The sequence below is a fragment of the Hippocampus comes genome, unplaced genomic scaffold (assembly GCF_001891065.2).
Source record: "Hippocampus comes isolate QL1 unplaced genomic scaffold, H_comes_QL1_v1.1 scaffold327, whole genome shotgun sequence".
Taxonomy (NCBI): Eukaryota; Metazoa; Chordata; class Actinopteri; order Syngnathiformes; family Syngnathidae; genus Hippocampus; species Hippocampus comes.
Genome location: NW_017806221.1, coordinates 1,364,011 through 1,378,649, shown reverse-complemented (window position 1 = coordinate 1,378,649; position 14,639 = coordinate 1,364,011). Strand labels below are relative to the sequence as shown.

General features: G+C 41.6%; 2 protein-coding genes across 15 annotated transcripts in view; both read right to left on the bottom strand.

Moving 5' to 3' along the window:
* The window catches only part of ubr5 (ubiquitin protein ligase E3 component n-recognin 5), a 57,308-nt gene extending 55,045 nt beyond the window's left edge, over positions 1 to 2,263 (bottom strand). For all 12 annotated transcript variants that reach the window (XM_019856236.1, XM_019856243.1, XM_019856244.1 and 9 more), the window contains exon 1: positions 2,019 to 2,263. In XM_019856236.1, the coding sequence (XP_019711795.1) occupies positions 2,019 to 2,080 (62 nt within the window). In that variant the 5' untranslated portion in view covers positions 2,081 to 2,263. The remainder of the gene's footprint in view (positions 1 to 2,018) is intronic.
* Positions 2,264 to 4,184: 1,921 nt separating this feature from the next.
* Positions 4,185 to 14,639, bottom strand: part of LOC109507111 (antizyme inhibitor 1-like) — an 11,063-nt gene continuing 608 nt past the window's right edge. The window contains exons 1-12 of one of the 3 annotated variants that reach the window (XM_019856311.1): positions 13,904 to 14,134; positions 13,154 to 13,272; positions 12,476 to 12,693; positions 12,154 to 12,327; positions 11,581 to 11,753; positions 10,029 to 10,163; positions 9,788 to 9,869; positions 9,519 to 9,593; positions 9,192 to 9,357; positions 8,966 to 9,081; positions 5,096 to 5,310; positions 4,185 to 5,030 (exon numbers count right to left, since the gene is read on the bottom strand). In XM_019856311.1, coding sequence (XP_019711870.1) covers positions 4,916 to 5,030; positions 5,096 to 5,310; positions 8,966 to 9,081; positions 9,192 to 9,357; positions 9,519 to 9,593; positions 9,788 to 9,869; positions 10,029 to 10,163; positions 11,581 to 11,753; positions 12,154 to 12,327; positions 12,476 to 12,577 — 1,353 coding nt within the window. In that variant the 5' untranslated portion in view covers positions 12,578 to 12,693; positions 13,154 to 13,272; positions 13,904 to 14,134 and the 3' untranslated portion in view covers positions 4,185 to 4,915. Of the gene's footprint in view, positions 5,031 to 5,095; positions 5,311 to 8,965; positions 9,082 to 9,191; positions 9,358 to 9,518; positions 9,594 to 9,787; positions 9,870 to 10,028; positions 10,164 to 11,580; positions 11,754 to 12,153; positions 12,328 to 12,475; positions 12,694 to 13,153; positions 13,273 to 13,340; positions 13,477 to 13,903; positions 14,135 to 14,639 lie in introns of those variants that run through there. The other 2 variants (XM_019856314.1, XM_019856312.1) reach the window with 2 other exon arrangements.

The window sequence follows — 14,639 nt, the reverse complement described above, 5'->3', positions numbered from 1 at the left end:
TAAGGTTTTTAGTCTTCGAGAGCTAACTATGGCCATCGAGGACTACGAAGCGCCCCGTGGCTGGCTTAAAAGTTCATTGCATGCCAGGAAGTATTTGTTATTGTTAGATTCAGACGAGGATGGACGTTGCATTGCTAAAATGGCTACAAAACGGACCTTTTGATGTCAAGCAGCTAAGACAAGAAGAGCTCTGATGCTGGAAGAGAGGGTAAAAGTGATCAAAATGAAAGACGGAGCAAGCAAAATAAAATACATTTTCCAAGAAATTGATGTAAGTGAAAGTGAATGCTGATCGTAAATTTCGCAATTTCTTTCCCTTTTTTTCTTTCTACACTGACAATATGAAGTGTCAAATAAGTGTGTGCTCATACTTATGTACTATTGGAATAAAAATAGAGTACACAAACGTTTGTGTGTGCGTGTACACATACGTTTGTGTGTGTGGGTGTGTGTGTGCTTACATGTGAGATCAAATTTGCTACAGTGAAAAACCCCCTGTTGTGAAAAATTTCTTGCTGCAAACATGATTTCGTTGTAGAGGAGTTTCACTGTACAAATTTAATTATATGGAAAATGTCCATAAGTACTATCCAGTGGTTATTTTGCCGTGACCGGCAACTCACCACCAAGTGTGTTATTTTACCGTGAATCGGGCTACATTTACAAATTCTGCATTGGATCCGAGACTATTGGGTAAAGCAAGCTGTCGACGCGCATAGGAATAAAGAGCCCGCTTTATTTGGGGGGGATTACAGGTTTAAAAACCGTTCTGTACCTTTTCATTTTATGTACTTCTTATTTAGGATTTATGTTTTAACTATGTTGAAAATTTTTTGCAGCCAGTCGGGATTTGTAAACGATCTGTATGGTTTCAAATATTTAATGAAGAATTGAAAAGTGATTAGAGACCCTCAAAAACAAAAAAAAATATGGTTAGGGTAAGGATAAGTATGAAGTTCATACTAAAATAGGTTAAATCAATGTAAAAAATAAAAAAGAATGTTGGGGCTACAATTAAGAAAAGTTCAAGACTTGAACCAAATAAAGGGTAAAGTTACGATTCGGAAAGACAAAACCGCCGCAGCTGGAATCGGGAGCTAGTGAATGCGGAAGCTGTAGAACCGTAACACGGTAGCCTACAAAATAACCTATTTACGGCTAACCTACCGTAATCACGGTAAAATAGCCGATTCACGCTCCAGCGATTGACCAATCAGAGACGTTCACGGTTAAATATCAAGAGCAGTTCAGTTGCCGGTCAGGCAAAATAACCACTGCCAATATAATACAAAAGATTCTCTCTTGGGTCTTAGGTGACTGCCATGCAATCACTTGGCTGACATGCAATAAGCTCATGAGATTGTTTGAAACAAAGGTCAGTCACAGACAAAAAAATATATATCTATGGACACTAAGGATACAGGCTAATGGTGTCCCCAATCCGTCAGGAAACCCCCTGGCGTTGACAAAAGCGTGGGACCTTATTAGCATTAGCCTTGAGCTGACTAGCCTAACGTTAGCTTCTTCATTGATGTGGATTCTCGACAAGTCACGCACAATACAAATCTCGTAACGCGTCAAAATTGATCTAGCGTAAACGTAGAAGAAAGACTGGTGTATTCTGGATAGCGATGTGTTTTGCGAACTCTATTTCCCTCTTTTTACCCCATCCCCCAACCCGCATTGTCCATCTCTCAACTTTGACTGTGAGCCAATCCTCCTAGAGATGCAGGCAGCTAGTTAGCATTAGCCCTTCCCGTAAAAGCGAACGTAAGGTAAGCGGGTTAGCAGCTGGTGGCGGACAGGCCGCCTGCACAGATAGCAAAAAGCTAGAGGATTGTTCAACATCCCAGGCCGAGTCTCACCGCTACAGTCGTGGGACATTTTACTTGTTCCAAGAATAACTGACGCATATGACAGTATCTGTGTCGTTCACAAACTGTACCTTCAACAACATTTAACACAAACCGCTGAAAAAGACGCCATACAATTATTTTCCACGGCCCACGACAAAATACCTGTCATTGAGCTGATCCTCAGTCCCGGGCAACGGGTGAACCACAAAGTGTATAGATGTCATGAGGGCAATCCTGAATCACACCCAGGCGTGCGAAATATGTGGAAGTTGTTCTTCTCTCGATTACCGTATATTTTCGGATGCATAGGAATCGTTTTATGATGAGAAAACTCGAGTTTAGAACCCAGCCTGCTCACCCACATGCCGCCATCTTAACTCTAGCAAGCTTCTTGTGTGTGTTGATTAGAAAACATGCACGCGCTCTGCTGGTTGGAGCGCGAGCACAAAACAGGAAACGTGTTCCAGTACTATCAATGGGATTGGTTTTGGCACTAAAAGCTTTTCACAATTTCATTTGCAAAAATAAATCTGACTGTCTATGCCTTTACTGTAGAACCCATTCTACTAATCCATTTTCCATACAATTTGTCTGTATTAGGCTCTTTGGGTGAGAGAAAGGGTGCACCCTGTTCTGGTCAAGATCACTTCACACACACTTATTGTTGACTGTATCTGTCATCCTTTCATTCCCTGAAATTTACTGACTTATCTTAAAGTTTTCCGGCAAACGTTACAATTCACTGCCAGCCATTTTCAGACGCTTCTTTACTCTCTCTCTCTCTCTCTCTCTCTCTCTCTCTCTCTCTCTCTCTCTCTCTCTCTCTCTCTCTCTCTGCCTGTCTGCCTGTCTGCTTGCCTGTCTGTCTGCCTGCAAGCATGTTAATTGCACCAGCAGATGGCAGATGGTACCTTCAAGAGAGGAGGAAGAGCAAAACGCCTCTTCAGGCGTCACCTACTGAAAAAGATCGAACTAGTGTAATACACTCATGTCTGATATCAGGGATGCGGAATAAATGCTCAAATGGCTTGCCATAGTCATCTCTTTACTACCATTCTCAAGGACACCCAACGATTTTTGAGGGCATTTCCCTAAGCCAGTGCGATTACGTTTTGATGTCAAGCTGTTAGACACGCTTGCATTTTGTTAGTTCACTGTTAATTTTTTTTTCAGTCGCTTTATCAGAATCGAAATTCTTGTTCAGTCTTCACGTCGTGTCACTTGTGTAATGCGTACATTAAAAAATCTGTTGTTCATATCTGATTAAGTTGCACAAGGTTTGGCACATCCTTGCAAATGATAAGGTATAATTCATTGTTGTTTACATTTTCATCAATTGCTGATAATCAAAATATATTATATTAGGTAACTGTTTCATTGTCTTACACCCCATATATGCAAAATGGTTGAACAAGTTATCATTAATATGTCAAGCATTTTATATTATATTTGTGCACTTCCATTAAGTTTTTTTTCTTCCAAGGGGACTTTCTCCAACGATGGGAAATGTGTGAAGCATGAGATCAACCACTGAGCAACCAATTTATTAAAAAAGGAGACATTAATTGTGATATGCATGACAATTTCAAAAGCAACATTCTATGCAGAAGAGTAATATTGAATTTAAAATGTACTTAATTTGTGCTTTTATCATGCTTGCGTGTGCTAGTGGATAAGATGGAAGAAACAGACCATCATGAACCATATGCTATTGAGGAACACATTCAGTGCCAAACTGCAACTCTGTGTGTGTATTTCTCCATTGTGCCTCCACAGCCGTCCTGTTTATCTTGTTCTTTGTGTTTTGCTAGAGGGTCTAGACAGCTGATACTTACCTAATCCTTGGGCCTGCCCAAGGCCATCTGACCCAAACAATAACTTTGGGTATGTCTAGTTTAATTTTTCAAAACTGAATAAAATATTTGCTTTTAAAGATGGCTGGCACATGACTGAGAATTTTGAAGGAAGTTATGAATTTACAAACTAATGGCAAATTATTCCAAAGGATTTAATTATGTGTTCAGAATACACAATGCCGGTACATGTATTACGTTACTCTACAAGCATCTATATAATTGACAAGAGTGATATAAATCACGCTGGGCAGTACTTAATTTTGAATTAGCAATCCAGTCTTGCAATTGAAAGTTTATAAGGATCCAAATCTCCAAATTCAATGAACAGAGTGGGCTCACTCTGTGTACTTCTCTATCACTACAGATGTCCACTACAAATCTCGTCACATAAAATCTATTTACTTACTAACGTACCATTGCTGTAATTTGTCCATGTGATGTGCTGTAATGCTGAGTTATTTTGTCAAGCGGATGGTTTTTGACCATTTTATTCATTTTGACAAGCTTAATACAGCTACTAACAGGCTTCAAACAAGGAGACAATATGCACTGCAACTAGACATGAAATAATCTTAAATATTTAACAATTACGAAAAAAACAGTGAAAACAAAGTGAGGTTTCTGGCATTATAAATAACCTATACCATATTTGCAGATTCAGGCATAGACACTTACTCTGCTCCATCTGTAGTACATGCTTTTCTACTAAACCTGCTTTCTGTGACATGACATGCCAAAACTTCAGTAGTCAGTGAGGCAGCAAAGAGCAGACCTAATATTGCACCATTCACTGCCTTTTCATTCAGGCTAGCGAAAGTGCAAATCGTGTACTAAAACTGATTACACTCTTCCCTTCATCAAACACATGGAAATCCACTGTCATGTACAAAATCTCAACACCAAAACACTGCATTTAAATGCAATGTGAGCAAGTTCTCTTTACACAAAATATACTCTACAACCAATTAAATACAAGATCTTTAAAACTGGTTTCAACGATTTAAATACATTGCTCAAGAGGTACACATCCTACACGACTGGCAATGAAGACAATGACTTTATATTTTAAAATTACTATTAATGTAAACAGTATTCTATGGTCAAGGAGTCATCCATTTCATTTCTTAATGAGCTACTGCAGTTCTAACAAATACAGCCTGGAACACTGATGAGTTACAGAAACCAGTAGCAGTCTGGTGACTGCTAAGCTGGGATGGAAAGTGCAGCATCTGTGAGGCAAGTGTTGAAGAAATAGGGGACCAATGAGAAATTCTTCAGTGGTGCCGCTTGGGTGACGCCTGAATCTTGCATCTCATACCTGATGAAGGATGAACATAAATCACACATGCTAAGGATTTGTTGACACACTAGTGAAGTCCTTACCAGTCACGAGAGGAGACAACGTAGAATACAGGTGGTGTGGGTGAATTAGAGGCGCAGAGAGGCTGGCCGACAGAGTAGGCTCCAGCGTGGCTGAACATGAGCCAATCTCCATTGTTGAGCTCAGGCAGCAGACAGTGTTCCATCACCAGGTCCAGGTCATCACCAGAGGGGCCCCACAGGCTGCTGCTGAACACTGGACCTTTGGGATAAGTGTTCTGACAGCATACAAAGACAAATTTTTGTAATTTGCAATTCATTTAATACTGAACTTTCTTAACAGAGGCTGGTGTCAGACAAGGTGGGAAGTTGCCTCCGCAACCAAAGTGGAAAATGTTACATTTGAGCAGCAACAGAGATGATGGCTGAGCGATTTAAGAGTGAAAACCGCAGGGTTTAACACTGAAGCATATGGAGGAGAAAATGGAGAAATCAGTTCTGTCCCAAGCTCTCAGATACAAAACAGATGACATACTGTGAGGTGATTTAAAAATAAATAAAGGACGGAAGCTGCTCCCTCCTCACAGCGGTCTTTATGGAGCTCGACCTCAAAGATGAGCCTAAATTCCACCAGATACTACTGTGTCTTTAGAATCGGATGAACCTCAGCCTGAAAGGACAACATGGATCCCTCATCCCATGCGCTCACCACCTGTGAGAGGGGCTAAGTGGGTCAGGTGCAGTGTGAAAGTTGGGCGGTGGCCAAATACGGGGACATTGGCAGTCCAAGCTGGCTCGAGGGATGGTAGGACGTCAGAGAGATGGCGGAATCCCACGTCTTCCACCAGATAATGCCTGGTCATTGAGTCCAATTAAGTTGATTATTGTTCTGGTTAGGCGTAGAAAAAAAAGTAGTGTGTTTCCGGTAACCCGACCGACCGAGACTTTCTACGTCGAAAAAAAACTTTACGGTCGGCATTTTTTTCAAACAACCCTCTACATTTTTGTGTAGAGGGTTTACATCGGTGCAAACTCTCGCGATATTCACGTTGAGCGCGTGCGTCGTTTGCCCTGTCGTCTGTCAACAACATTGAAACATGGCGGCGGCCACGATCGCAGACGACAGTTTAAACCGCGTTTTCTGTGTTAGTCGCGTGCTCGCACCGTAATGTTAAGAAAATAGCATCCATTGATGTATCGAAAAAATAAAGCGAACTATTTGATGAACACCATGGGCCGAGTAAAAACCGAGGGCGGAGGAGGACGGCGGAGGAGGACGGCGCGCCCCGGTCCCTGAGTCCGAAGCGGGAAAAAACTAAATAGGTGGCGGCGGCGCCGGCCGCGGAGCGGCAGGTTCAATGTCTTCTTGTTTTATGTTTTATGGGTATTTTGTTTAAATTTTTGATGGGGAAAAAAAAACTTTGTCCGACCTACCGACCCTATGCTGAAATTTCTTGTTACCGGAAACACACTATCTTTTTTGTTTGGCCTTATTTGCTTTGCCTTCTGGCTGTCCCGCTGATATAGGCTTGAGTTGGTCAGCACAGGCTGTGTTAGTTGCCATTTCATTGATGCTGCGTCCGCTTTTGATTTATTCAATGAAGTGAGCCTCGCAAACTCCCCATATTCCTCCAAATACTTGTTATTCAAATGCCAGGTTAAGATGGTTCAGGTTGAAACTTTTGGCCATGCTTTCTCAGCGAGGAACCTTTTCATGGCATTGATTACAAGACGCAAACTTGACATAACTTTCAACAATAACAAAACAAACTCTACAGTCAGACATGTTACGTTTCCCTTAGGTGATGAGCGCCTGCGCAGCGTGAATGGAGGGGGAGGGAAGGAAGCCAGTGACTGAACACTGTACACGCGCTGGTCTCTCATAGCTGTAGACTGCGAAGCATGAGCTACGGGTGAACTGATTGTTTTTGATCGGCAACAAAAAGGCTTTGATCAAACATTCAAATCAACGATTGGCGCATCCCTACTGTTGTTTGTGCCTTGGGACCAAAAAACAGTTCATAGTACCCCCCACCCTTTTAAAGTCCTTGGAAGGGATCCCGGGACATGCTCCCGCTGGGGACTCCTTTGTTCCGCTGCGGGACTTCAATGCTCATGTGGGCAATGACAGTGAGACCTGGAAGGGCGTGATTGGGAGGAAGGTACCCCGATCGGACGGCGAGTGGTGTCCTGTTATTGGACTTCTGTGCTCATCACAGATTGTTGATACCGAACACTATGTTCAAGCCTCAGGGTGTCCATATGTGCACTTGGCAGGGGGACACCCAAAGCTGCAGCTCGATGATCGACTGTGGTATTGTCAGCAAACTTACATCTCTTGAAAGAGAGGAGCGGAGTTATCAAGTGATCACCACCTGGTGGTGTGATGGCTTTGATGGTAGGTGAAGATGCTGATCCAATTTTGCAGACCAAAATGTATTGTGAGGGTCCGCCTAGAAAGCCTGTCAGAATCTCTTGTGACAAGGAGTTTTAACTCCCACATTCGGAAGAACTTTACCTACGTTTCGGGAGAGTCTGAGTGGACCTTGTTCCACTGACACGCCTTCCCATGAGGTAGCAGGTTCTGGGATCTCTGAGGCGGGCTCCCTATCTCAGGGGTTGAGGTCACTGAGGTGGTTAAAAAGCTCATTGATGCCAGACGCCCAGGATTGGATGAAATCTGCCCCGGTGTTCTTAAAGGTCCTGGATGTTGTGGGGATGTCCTGGTTGACACGCCTCTGCAACATTGCATGGACATCGGGGATGTGGCCTCTGGATTGGAGCACTGGAGTGGCGGTCCACCTTTTTAAGAAGGTTGTGGTCCAACTACAGGAGGATCACATTCCTCAGCCTCCCTAGTAAAATAGGTTCTGCAGAGGATGGTTAGTGGGGAAATCCAATCTGGTATTCAGGGGGTCAGTGTGGTTTTTGTCCTGACCAGCTCAACACCGATCTACATGTTTTATGGACTTGGAGAAGGCGTTCGACTCTGTCATTTGGGGAGTTCTCTGGGGAGTGATTTGGGAGTATTGGGTACCAAACTCCTTTATAGAGGCTGTTTGGTCCCTGTACGACTGATGTCAGAGTTTGGGCCGCATAGCCGACAGTAAGTCAGATTTGTTTCCAGTCAGAGTTGGGACTCCACTAAGGGTGCCCTTTGTCACCGATGCCGTTCATAAACTTTATGGACAGAAATTCTAGGCGCAGCCAAGAGGTTGAGAGAATTCGATTTGGAGGCCACAGTATTGCATCTCTGCATTTTGCAGATGATGTTGTACTGTTGGCTTCATCAAACCGCAATCTCAAACCCACACTGGAGTGGTTCATAGCAGAGTCTGAAGTGGTTGGGATTAAAATCAGCACCTCGAAATCTGAGACCATGGTAACTCAGTCAAGAGTGCCCCTTGCAGGTCGTGAATGAGGTCCTGCCACAAGTGGAGGAGTTCAAGTATCTTGGGGTCTGGGGACCCGAGTCCGGAACAGCAGAAGTAAATAGATGGAGTGTTATTACTAGGAGGTTTCAAAATACTTCAATTATTATTTAGAGTTGATGACTTGAAAATTATGCTGAGTGCCATTTGCATCGACTATTTATAAAAATCTGAAGAAAAAAAAATCCATCATCATTTGGAACACTGTCTGGGTACAGTATAGCAGAGGCCTGGCCCACTTTATATCAAAACCAGCATGAAAAGGCATCAAGCTTCTTCCTGTTTGGTTGTTTTGCAACCAGCGACAAACACGGTCAAGCTTGGACCATCCCTACAACCAATCCCTTTCAAACCAAGTGCAACCAACTCAAATAAAAACAATCAGCAAGAAACCTGTTTTTACTTTGCCCGTCCTTGATAACATTTTGCATATTGAAGCATAACGACAGAGCTGAATGATTTATGTGGCTGCATGGTGACATTGAAAGTGAAAAAGGCTCACCGTTCGAACAGTGGGAGCAGTGATCGCCATTTCAGTGAGTTTGCAGGCAAAGGATCCATAGACTCCTTCATTCATGTAGTACTGGAACTCCGGCTCATCACTGGGAGATGGATCATCTGCCCAGTGGGGAGATTACACAAAATGCTATGGATACTTTCATATGGCAGTTGTGCATGCAACATTCAGTTTAAATTTCTCCATTTCCTGCCAGTACAATGCCACTGACCGTGTGCTTGATCTTGGCAGTCACGCAGCACAACCTCTTTAGAAATTATGTTGACGGCCAGGGTTAAAGCGGAGGACACAAAGTAGCTGCCTGGCTCCGCAATGATGCTAACTCCACTAAAAGAGGGGAAGTATTGGTCAACCGTAGACCTGACTGCATTATTGATCTGCAAGAGACATTGGCAATAAATTACTTCATATTACAATTGGATTAAGTCGTGGTCAAGATAACTAGTTTTTAGTAAGGTTCAAGTTTATTGCATTTTTAGTGAGCTTAAGTCATTTTCTCCATTTATTGTACAAAAAGGGATTCATGAATTGTACTAACCACTTCCAACTGGGTGTCTGAGCCACCAAAGCCACCTCCAATGTCCAAGATGCTCATTTTGAAACCAATTTCCTCCTAGAAAAGACATTCATTCATAAATGTTGAACCACAATCAGTGTAAAAAATAAATAAATAAAAATGCAGGTTCATCAAGGCATAGTCACAGTACACTATTTTTGTAGAGTACATTTGGGGATTTTGGCAGCCTCTTTTTTTCTTTTTTAGGGGGCACCCTTGAATGCAAAACTATTATTGTGATTTTTACTCACCGCCATGTCAAAAACACAACGAGCATCAGAGATAGTATTAGTGTACACACAGTCATCCTCGCAGTCGTGTGAAACTAGGAATCTGAAAGAGTAAAAAGGTGGTTAATGATTAAAGCATCAAATTTTGTTATTAACATGGAAATAAATTGAATGAAAAAAGCCATCGGAATGACAAACTCCTTTGTTGTACATAAAGCAATACAATTCTACATTAACCAATGCAATTCTGACGAGAACTCACCTGACTCCCACCACCTGCACACCGAGCTCCTTGGCACACTCCAGTAGATGTCGACAGTCTTTGAGGGAGCAGCCAAATGACATGCTCAATTCATTGTCCTGCCTTGATGCTTCTGTTGATACCTGAAGGAGCAGCCTAAACAAAGGAAAAAAACTTTGTTAATGATGTGTTTTGTTCACATCAACCTTAAGGTTAATGTTAAAAGGCAGAATGGTGCATAAATATTCTGTTTTGCCAGTAACTTCACCCATTATTATTATTATTATATTATTTCTACAAACATGTACAGTTGTGTCGAAAGTTAAATTAATCAGTTAATGCTTTTTTTCCACGTGGTTGTACTTGAAAATTCCTCTGTTGGAAAGTTAAAGAAATGCTAAAGGACATGGTATTGTAAAGCAGTCAAAGCATATCTTTGTTGTAAGCATTGGGAGACCAAAATGTTTTTTTTTACAAAAGAAATGTGCTTCCATTGGATATTTTGAAATTCATTGGTTGATTGATTGGTTAATGGAATTTTTTTCCCCCCTACTGGTTTTACAAAACTGCGATTGGCTGGCAACCGGTTCAGGGTGTCCCCAGCCTACTGCCCGAAGACAGCTGGGTTAGGCTCCAGCACCCCCCGCGACCCTTGTGAGGATAAAGCGGATCAGAAAATTGATGGATGGCTTTATAAAATCCCTGTAGATTTCATTGATTCATTTAGTTTATGTTCAGGGTGAGTTTAAAACAAAAACAAAACAAAAAACCACAACAACAACAAAACAATGCAATGCTTACACTAAGAACATGCCAGCAAACAGGGGAGCTAATTTACAAAAGCATTCAGTGTTGCAAAGTTACCAGCTTTTCAGACCGATCAAGTTTAATTACAGCAAAGAAACTGACAACATGAGCGGAATCATTTTCATTGTTTTCTTTACAGCAAGAAGGGAGCTGGGTTTGAAGAAATCATGCAGTCAAGTGCACTGAACATTGCCATAGACTGGGGTGCCCATTTATACCTTGCAAGAGCAACGGTTTATTCACGCTATAAACTTTTTACAAAAGAAATGTGCTTCCAAGCTGCAAATATTTTGCTCCGACCTATAACATTACAAGAGGAAAAAAGAGTGTGAGATGGAGGGTGTGCAGTGTTGCTCTTTGACAAGACAAAAATTTGTGGCCCTTCATTGCAAGAACTTTGTTACTGCAGGTTAGCTTTACCAATTGACGCCATTACAGCACCACGTATCTCGATTTCATCCCAAAGGTGGATCAATTCACAGCTGCTCGATTGATGCACGGATCATGCCAACAAGAGTCTGTGTATCGGTACATATAGTATTTGTTAATCTCCCTCTCCCTAGTCTAGGATTAGGCAAGAAAATGTTGTATGAAGAATCAGGAATTCCCTTGAATACGTCTTTACAATTGTTTTTCATTCACCATTTAACACGACAGTAAATAATGTCCTGTCAACCTGCACTTAGATCATTTTGGTTATTCTTGGGCATTTGGAAAAGTACCACATGCCTAACTATATCACAATCATTCTTTGCAGAGTACCGACCTGGCATTCGGGTGGGAGCGTGAAATCTTGCGCAGCTCTGCCTCATTATCACACACCAGTAGGTCAATGCCATTCCTCGCAGCATATTTAATTTGGGAAACCTGTTTACAAACTCCACTGTAGATGATGTCTTCTGAGGGAATTCCATGGCTCTGCACCAGCTCAAGTTCAAACTGAAATGCAAACAGATGGGTGATGTTTCTTGAATATTTAATCCATCTAAAATCAACCAGAATCCATGTACTTCCAAAGTCTTCATTTTTCAGGAGAAGCACGCCCCCACCCAAAAAAACAACTCTTGTTCAACTGTTCACTCTACCATTAAAGAGCACGCCATTTTTAATATATAAGACTAGTTCAATAATTTGTAAGAAAATAACACATACTGTATACAGAAAGACTGATTCATAGCATCGACGTGAGAAAATATGAAATTTACCATTCCGTCACATAGGAGGTTTTGGCCCAATGGCAGTGAAAAAGACTGCACGTTACTGTGTCACATGTATTTGTGGAACACAACAGTGACAATGATTTAACATGTTGTTGTGTAGTTGTTTTGGTGCCAACTACCTTGTTGCTACATACGAATCCAGTGCCAAGAGCAGCCAGTACTTCAATAACACCTTGACTGCTGTTGCACCTGACAGGATAGAAGGGGCGAATTTGGGCCATCTGTGTTCGCCAGCGAACATGCTGTCTCATTATAACTCCGAGGTCTGCAACAAAGAATGCTTTCTTCTCAGACTGTGGAAGAAAAAAGCACAACTTAAGAGTTAGAAAAAAGGTATTTGTATCTATTTTATTCAGAATAAAGAATATTTTAGCAAAATGAGAGTCATGAACCCAGAGGCACATGCAATTTGTATATGTTTTGTCAAGGGAGATCATTTACCAAAGTTTGTTCATAAATGTGATTGTTAATCACATCAGAGAGAGATGTGCCGCCTTCCAGAAGGCCAACTGAAAAATGTGGTTCGTCTGAGATTCCTTTCATCCTCTCAACCGTGTTCTGTGTCCAACAGGCATAAAAAATATGGCTAGTCCGAAGTGATGTTCCTGGCTCACTCTCTTTCTCTCTCGAGCCCCTGGGTCCTAGGCTTATGCAACAAACTGGAAGACAATCAGAAAAGGCGTGATGAGACATTTCTACTTTGGGCCTTCAGTGATGGTTTCTTACAGATTGAGTTTTCTCCCAAAATTCAAGTTTAGTGGCATTGAGTTGAGTGGGATGCATATTGTTCTGAAAAGCTTAGTTATGGCCACATGGTTCACATACGTTGCAATATTAATCCAAAATATGGCAGGTAAGGATCTGTAAGACTAGCATTCAGAACTGGTCAGTAACAACTGCAGCATTTACAAGACACGTTGATATTTGTCTTACAAATATCAACAAAATGATCGATTTTTGCAGAAGAAATGCTCAAAATAGAACTAATTTGCGGATTCTAAAATAACTAAAATTCTGGAAAACAATGAAAGTCTGTTTTAAATGCACACATTAGACACATGAGCTGTTTCCTAACAACAATAATACAAATTGAAATTGGTTCAGCTGGATAAAACTTACATGGATGAGTCCTTTGGCAAACTCTTCCACTATCAGCTCGGATCCCAAGGTGGCTCGGCGTTGAAGTCAAGCTGCTCCCGGTACAGAGCCGCCCCTAGACCCTCCGGATAGTTATAAACCTGCAGTTATCCAAAAGAGGAAGGATCAATCACTGCCAGGGCAACATTTCGGGCCAGAAATAATTTACCTGATGACACATAATCCATTTTGTTTCTCAGATTCATGAAACCGCAATTAATTAACAATTCAAAGTTCCAAGCTACATTTTAGAGCGCGGTTGTTTCAAATGGCAAGAGTGAAACGGAAATGTGTACTGTTTTGTGTTGTTTTTTTGGGGGGGAGCGGGAAGGGAAGCGGGGACTGCAATAAGTATTTTGTTTATCGTGCTATTTACTGACGTCACGACTTACGTTATTAGCTTTAAATGAGCTGTAATATATAGTTACATCAGTAATGGTCATGATGACGCAACACCAACCCAACAGAACTAAACATAACCATTTGATTACCGGTACTGCCATTCAAACAGTATCGATGATGTTAGCACAACAGATTAACATTATCAATTTGGCAATCTGGGTGCGTAGTGTGTAGCAAAATTACTTCAGTCAAATTGGAACTCAAGTTTGTGCCATTATGTCACATTTTGTTTTATGCTTTGAAGTAACAAGCAAACCACGCTGACGCTAATCACCAGCTTCATTCAAACACATGCTAACAAGCTAGCTGTCGACACGCGTAGCTACTTACGTTCGTTGGAAACCCAAAAGAGGGGACAGAACGCTTTTTCCTTTTGAGCGGAATTTTTAACAAATGGCGGGATTACTAAAGGAGAAAATAAATAATGCCATGGGCGTAGGGGGTGACTCAGATTATGATAATATAGACAGATTTTGTCGGTACATATAATAACACATCAGTGGCGAACATTAACATATAAGCTCAGTCGTGGCGGAAGTGTGGTCGGCAGTCTCAAAGTACGTCAAAGCTTCACGTCCGGTTAAAAAAACAACAACCACAGCGGCCAATGATGCTCAATAGCCAACAAATAACAACTACACAAAATACTAGTGTAAAATTATTATTATTATTATTATTATTATTATTATTATTATTATTATTATTGTGATGGTAGTTGTGATGATGATGATGATGATGATGATGATGATGATGATTATTATTATTATTATTATTATTATTGTCGTTGTTGTTGGGCAGTATGGTAGGCGACTGGTGAGCAAGTCGACCTCACAGTGCAGCTATCCGGTTTCCTCCCACATTCCAAATATATGCATGACAGGCTGATTAAACAATCAAAATTGTCCCTAGGTATGAATGTGAATGCAGATGGTTGTTCGTCTCTGCGTGCCCTGCGATTGACTGGCAACCGGTTCAGGGTGTCCCCCGCCACTTTCCGAAGCTGGGATAGGCTCCAGCAGGCCCCATGACCTTTGTGAGGGTAAAGCGGATCAGAAAATGGATGGAT